We start from the raw sequence: 6,936 nt of genomic DNA, 5'->3' as shown, positions 1-6,936 counted from the left end.
AAGTTGGAGTTCCAAGGCTGTTTACATGGTTGTCAAATTCTTTACGAATTTTGAGTCTATACTATTTTGCTTCTGCAAAAGATGATATACAGTCATGCAACAACATATATATATTTGCTTTAGGAAAATCAGTAGTACAAAGATTTTAAGATGAAATGAAAAGATTTTTTTATATGTGAGATTCCAGGCGACAGAGGTGAACATGATTTGTAGCGTTGTGCTTTCCAATGATATGAGAGTTTTTCGTGCTGATAACGTGTTGTAAAATCGACGGTGTGTGCAGTGGAATAAATAAACAATACACAAAATTTACGAGGTTCCTCTACAGTCAGTGTGACTGGAATACGTCCTAGGGGTAGCAGTGGTGCTTTCATTATAATTTGAAATAATAGGAGTACAAAGATAACTCTCTCTATTATCTCCTCTCCTCTTCCTCTCTTCCTTCCTATCTCTCTTCCTCTCTTCCTCTCTTCCTCTCTTCCTTCCTATCTCTCCCGTGAATCAGGCACTTGATGTTGTGTGAGGTTTGCTTTTATAGAAAAAATGAGTAGTGTTGGGCAAGCTTCTTGGACATCCTCCTGTTAAGTGGATGAGTGGACATCCATTATTTACAACATGATTATCGTACTCCTCATGCAGTTTCATTGTTTTTTTTTCCTTCTTTAATTGGGCGTTTTGGGATCATGAAGACAAAATTACAAATTGGGAGATGAACACTCATAAGAGGTAGGATTGGACTTCTACAGTCGGCCCAAAAAAAAGCCGACAAGGCAAAGACTTGGAATTCCTCCATATCCAAAATCTGCACACACAAATCCCCCGAAGCCAATCTTCTAGAAACAACGCAGAACCCTCGGGAAGGCCAGATGGCACTCGTGTGCCACGTAACCCCTCCCCCCTCGTTTCTCTTGCCCTCCAAGCTCAGACCTGCCATCCCTCTTCTCAGAAAGCGCTTCTTCTCCTTCTCCGTCTCTGCAGCCATGGCTTCCGATGCTCCTGCTAAGAAGGTAATCACCGCCACTAATCAGCCACTAATCACCTCATTAATCAGCTACCTCTCTCTCTCTCTTTATGATTTCGGTGATTTTTTTGTGGGTGAGGTTTTGACTGTGAAAAATGGGAGCAGGTTTTGGTTCCGATTGCCAACGGCACGGAGCCGATGGAGGCGGTGATCACAGTCGATGTTCTGCGGCGGGCTGGAGCCGATGTTACTGTGGCTTCTGTGGAGAAGCAGCTCCGTGTGGATGCTTGCCACGGCGTTAAGATCGTCGCTGATGCTTTGATTTCGGACTGCAGGCAAAGCGTCTTCGATCTCATCACTCTACCCGTACACACACTCTCTCCCTCTCTTCACATGCACATATATATATATATATACACACACATGAGTGTGTGTGTGTGTGTGTGTGTGTGTGTGTGTGTGTGTGTGTGTGTGTACTTATATAGGGATGATCGTGTCACCTGTCCACTCTCCATGCACTAATTGATTATTCCTTGGTGCCCTTCTATCATTACAAAGGAAGTTAGCATTTCTTCTAATTATTGAATTTGAAGTTTTTTTTCTCTAAAGTGTAATGTTATCAAGGGATTACATGTGAAAAGCCCTTAAATTTTTAGCCTTGTGATGCCCGGTAAATTGAATGTTTGTTTCCGGTTACCTTGTGATGGACCTGGTTAAGCAGCCGTCTTTAGCTTTTTTGAGTGTAGAGTTTTGGTTGCTCATGTCCAAGTTAAGATAGGGTTATGCATAACATTATATATGTTACTTAATTGCACTATTTTAGTTTCCAAGCAACGTCCAAATGCGCCCGAACTGTTGATATAATCCATAATATGTTAGGGTGGACTATGGATTTTTATCTGTTATTGCTTCTGTCATTCTCCTACCAGCTTATTCGGTCCTACTTCATTGTTTTCTCCAGTGGAATTTGATTATATCTGTTTTTATGCTGTAGGGAGGCATGCCAGGTGCTACTAATCTTAAGAATAGTGAGGTCCTGGAAAGTTTGGTGAAGCAGCAGGCCGCAAATGGGAAGCTCTACTCTGCTATATGTGCTTCACCTGCAGTGGCACTTGCGTCATGGGGTGTGCTGAAGGGACTGAAAGTACGATCTTTGAGCACCTCCAATATTTCATTACTTATTATACATATTAAAATTGTAATTAGTGTTTTTTTTTTTTTTTTTGAAATGACTAAATCTGGACTTGTGGGCTCTATTGTCTTTTAACAGGCAACTTGTTATCCATCTTTTATGGAGCAATTAGTATCTGGTGCAACCGCTGTTGAGTCAAGAGTGCAGCTGGATGACAAAGTTGTGACAAGTCGTGGACCTGGTACTACCATGGAGTTTGCTGTTGCACTGGTCGAGCAATTATATGGGAAAGAAAAAGCTGATGAAGTTTCTGGGCCACTGGTATATACTTTCTCATTGTACTACTTATTGATTGGTTGTATTATTCTCCAATCCCCTCCCCCCCAATCTAAGGGGAAAAAAATGAATGCATAGAAGATGTGGAGTTAGTACGATGGAGATGAATAAGGGAAAGACTGAGAACAACAAATTCATTGGAATTTACCATAAGCAAGCAGTCTGAAAAATTGGATAAACTGATAGCTTTGATTAAATGGAGAAAAGATTCTAGAGATGAAACTTATATTTTGTAAACATATTTGACAAAAAGAAAAGTAGAACTATCCGCACATGGTTCATATATAACAAAACTTAGGATAGAGAATTCAGACACATGATATGGTTAGTATTGAGCTGAAGAGGTGACTATATAGTTATACTAGTGGGGTTGAAGTGCCTGTCTAGTAAGGACCCTTTTCAGCTTAGCTTCTTAGTTCAGAAAGCCTTTGAGTTGGGCTTTGGCTTAGGTTACTTAATTATAAATTAAGCTTGATTCTTTAACATGTATCTCGAGCTGCCTGTACACAACTTGTATTTTACTGAAGGCCCACCGTGTAATTGATTGGGTAGAGGTGGTGATTCCTGCCTTGTGGTGTCATTCTGCTAATTCTTGTCAAGTGATTTTGAAGCCATTCATTGTTTGGTTAAATGAAAACAAATATGATCTGTTGTGATCTGGCTTCACCTTCTAGGTAGCTACCCTTGATTCAAAGCCCAAGTGGCTGGAGGCTAAGCTTCTGCAGTTTAGAATGTGGTTTTGTTTCTGATGGGTATGCAACCGCATTTTGTACGCAGGTGATGCGTTCCAACCATGGTGATGAATATATAATAACTGAGTTAAACCCAGTTGAGTGGACTCCCCATGATACCCCAAAGGTACATTTTTTATTGTACAGTATATCGTTTATTGTGTGTTGGATGCTGTTACTTTAATTTGTTGTTCTTTTGTTGGTTCACTCTTCAAATATGCATGAAATTTGAGAACAACATTGTGTGTGGATTTCTTTGTCTACTTGCGTTGGACTGCTTTTGAATAATTTTAGGCTTTTATCTCAAGTTGCATTTCAGACAAGGTAGGAAAGGGTAAAATCCAAGTTCAAATCTTGTTGTAAGCAACCTGAAAAAGAGAAGCCATATTAGAGTGCTTTACTTGACAGTGATTTACATATGGAAATATCTCTAGGATTCTTTCAAGTTTCCCTAAGTGTTACGCAAATTAGCAACTAAAGGTTGTGATATCAGAGTAAGATTTTTTTTACTTGGTTTAAGGTGATATATAATGTGCATTTTAACCTCTTTTGTCTTTGTTATCCTTTAGATTCTTGTACCTATTGCGAATGGCACAGAGGAAATGGAAGCTGTTATGATTGTCGATATTCTACGACGAGCCAAAGCGGATGTTGTGGTGGCCTCTGTAGAGGATAAACTAGAAATTCTTGCTTCCCGCAAAGTTAAACTGGAGGCGGATATGTCCCTTGATGAAGCTGCCCAACTTTCATATGACCTAATTGTCTTGCCTGTAAGTCGGGCTCTAGCTTGCTACTGTTTAACCATTACTCTATCTATTCATTAGTCCCACAACATTCTTATGTTTTTTTCAGGGTGGACTTGGTGGTGCCCAAGCATTTGCAAAATCGGAAAAGCTAGTGAATTTGTTAAAAAAGCAGAGGCAATCCCAGAGACCTTATGGAGCAATATGTGCCTCCCCAGCTCTAGTTTTGGAACCCCATGGCCTACTCAAGGTATCCCTTATACGGTGTTTAGAGAACTTCCTTTTTATGCTTAAAAGGGCAACTCCACTAACTTTGGTACCACCATTAACGTTGAACAACCTGAAAATTCTGACTGCACCTCGTATTATTCAATGGTGTACTAACTCGATCTATTCATGATCAATTCACGGAAACGATCTGCTTCTTGCATTGTTGCAAACTCATCAGAAGAACTTATTTCCATTCAAATTGGATATTTGTCCATTTTGGCATACATAATTAAGTTTCTATATGTTAAATTTTTTTTAATTATCCATTTATGAACTTTGTTTGACTTTGATCCAGGGTAAAAAGGCCACAGCATTCCCCGCAATGTGCGACAAGCTGTCAGATAAAAGTGAAATCGAGAACAGGGTAGTGGTTGATGGCAACCTCATCACCAGCAGAGGACCAGGAACTTCAATGGAGTTTGCTCTTGGAATTGTTGAGAAGTTTCTCGGTCGCGAGAAAGCAATAGAGCTTGCAAAAGTGATGCTTTTCGTTCATCCGTAGAGCTTATGTTCGTGTATAATGTGGGCGCCCATACATTCGATCAACGACTACCAAAAGCGGAAAGCTGGCTTCGTATTTGAGTATGAATCCTCTGTGCTTAACTGAGTTCGTATATAAATAAATGCGTAGAGGACTGAAATATTATAGTTCTTTGGCTAGGTTTTTGAGTTTCACCGTGTACTGAAGAGTTTGTGTTACAACCAAAAGAGAGTTTCATCTGTAATTTTGTGGTCTCTCGTACCTTTAGGTTGACAAGCTCTTGGACCCTACATAAATGCGTTTGATAATCATTTTGTTTTTATGTTCTTTTTCGTACACCTTCACTCTTCTACATTTCTATGCGTTTGATAATCATTTTGTTTTTATGTTCTTTTTCGTACACTTTCACTCATTTTGTTTTTATGTTCTTTTTCGTACACCTTCACTCTTCTACATTTCTATACATTTCTATGCGTTTGATAATTATTTTGTTTTTATGTTCTTTTTCGTACACCTTCACTCTTCTACATTTCTACGTCGCACATTTCTCTTCTTATTTTTCTCTTTATCATTTATATAGAATTAAAAACTGAAAACGACGTGATTATTAGTCGCACATTTCTCTTCTTATTTTTTCCAAGCACATGCTTGAACACTCCGTGTGGAAATTGTGGAAACTAAATTACAAATGCTCATTCCCAACCACCTAAGGACAGGATTAAACAATCCGGAAACATTTATGTTTGATTTGTTGGGTTGAATTATCAAAGTGTCTTAACTGTCGTCTTCTCAACAAAGTATAACACAACAAATTAATAAACCCATAATAAATAAGAAGTACCTGATGTGTTTGACAACTTGAAAAGTATGCACTATGGGATCTGTAATACTTTAATGTATTTCTGTGATCTGAATAGTCTATCTTTAAGGTTGAAGATCATGTTCAAAAAAAACACCCAAACTTGAGATTATATGATTGCTTAGATTAAAAGTTTAGTTCTTTGTAGAACTGTATTGTCTATTTTCTTAACTAAAAATGAATGTCTTAATGATTTTGGATTTGTCTAACTTTTTTCAAGAATGATTTATGAATGATATTAAAAGATAAACGGTTTGAGTTGTTAAAATGTTGGCTCCACAAAAATGTGTGTAAAAAAAAGGTTTTTATATTAACACTCCACAAAATGTTGAATGCACATCACATTAAAATTTAATATTAAATGACTTATTTACTCTACTATGTAATGACAATTTTGACCTTATTAAGTTTTAAAAAAATAAAAATTTATAAATACACCTCAAATCACTTTTAGCGTATTATTTATCTTCTCAACTATCAAACATGTTGGTTGAGAAAAATTGTTTTTGACGAATGGAATACGAAATCGATGTTTCGGAAGCTTCACAAGAGGTTAGACTTCATAGTTTTCATTGTTTTAGTGATTTCAACGACATCGAGAATTATTTAATCTTGTGTTTGCTGCATTATTTAAACTTCTATATTCATATTCATCTTTTAGTGTTCGTATTAATCTTGCGTACCCAGTAACATGAGTCATATTAGTGCTAGTGTCATATACTACTTTTACAAATTGAGGATAGCCATTCTCCACATGAACTCCTACTCTCAATCTTTTGCCGTTTGATTGACGTACGTTTCTCATCACGAGTTTTTCTTTCTTTTTTCTTCTTCTTTTCTTGTCACTGGGAGATGATCAATGGAAAATGAGGAGAGACATGGCCTGTATTTAAAGAAATCTGGGACCGATTCAGTTTTCATTTATTAATTAACTTCTACTAGCAGAGAGAGGGTCTTTATTTATTTTGTTCAAGACTAAGTCCAAAGACTTGTGAAATATATATAGAAGTATTATTTGTTAGCACTAACAAGAATCTTTTTTTTTTTTTATCGGAAAGACTCAGCACCACATGTCATTTTTTTTAGGCTTTTTAGAAGTTGAATAAGGATCACTTGTGTTTTTCGAGTTCAATTTTCTCACAAGTCGACTTTGTGGTGTCCAAAACCTAGTTCTTCTTGTTGCATCACCGAACCTATTTACCATTTTGAAGACGGATGTTTGTAATTGCCCATCAACAAAATTGAAATCCCCACCAAAGCCTCTAAGGGCACGTTTGTTTGACAGGATTAAGAGGGCTTGGACTGGACTAGACTATAGTCCGACGTTTGGTGTGCATCCGGATTAGCTTTAATGAGCTTAACCCGGACTCGCTTGGACTAACTGCCTCCTTAGCCGTTCTTAACGAGCAACCCCAAAATCGGG

General features: G+C 37.7%; 1 protein-coding gene across 1 annotated transcript; it reads left to right on the top strand.

Annotated features, from left to right (window-relative positions):
* Positions 1 to 416: 416 nt before the first annotated feature.
* LOC103413311 (protein DJ-1 homolog B-like) lies at positions 417 to 4,976 on the top strand. The gene is made up of 8 exons (XM_008351789.4): positions 417 to 1,007; positions 1,127 to 1,327; positions 1,956 to 2,105; positions 2,232 to 2,414; positions 3,207 to 3,287; positions 3,730 to 3,930; positions 4,013 to 4,153; positions 4,469 to 4,976. Exons 1-8 carry the CDS (start codon positions 867 to 869, stop codon positions 4,673 to 4,675), a joined length of 1,305 nt encoding a protein of 434 aa, XP_008350011.2. The 5' UTR covers positions 417 to 866; the 3' UTR covers positions 4,676 to 4,976.
* Positions 4,977 to 6,936: the final 1,960 nt, after the last annotated feature.

The sequence above is a fragment of the Malus domestica genome, chromosome 11, assembly GCF_042453785.1.
Source record: "Malus domestica chromosome 11, GDT2T_hap1".
NCBI lineage: Eukaryota > Viridiplantae > Streptophyta > Magnoliopsida > Rosales > Rosaceae > Malus > Malus domestica.
This window is presented reverse-complemented; position numbering and strand designations above follow the sequence as displayed.

Excerpts from the sequence above, each read along its gene's own strand:
- LOC103413311 (XM_008351789.4), top strand. The coding sequence starts at position 867 with ATGGCACTCGTGTGCCACGTAACCCCTCCCCCCTCGTTTCTCTTGCCC. Across the intron at positions 2,106-2,231 it reads GTGTGCTGAAGGGACTGAAA|GCAACTTGTTATCCATCTTT; the intron begins GTACGATCTTTG and ends GTCTTTTAACAG. Across the intron at positions 3,931-4,012 it reads ATGACCTAATTGTCTTGCCT|GGTGGACTTGGTGGTGCCCA; the intron begins GTAAGTCGGGCT and ends TGTTTTTTTCAG.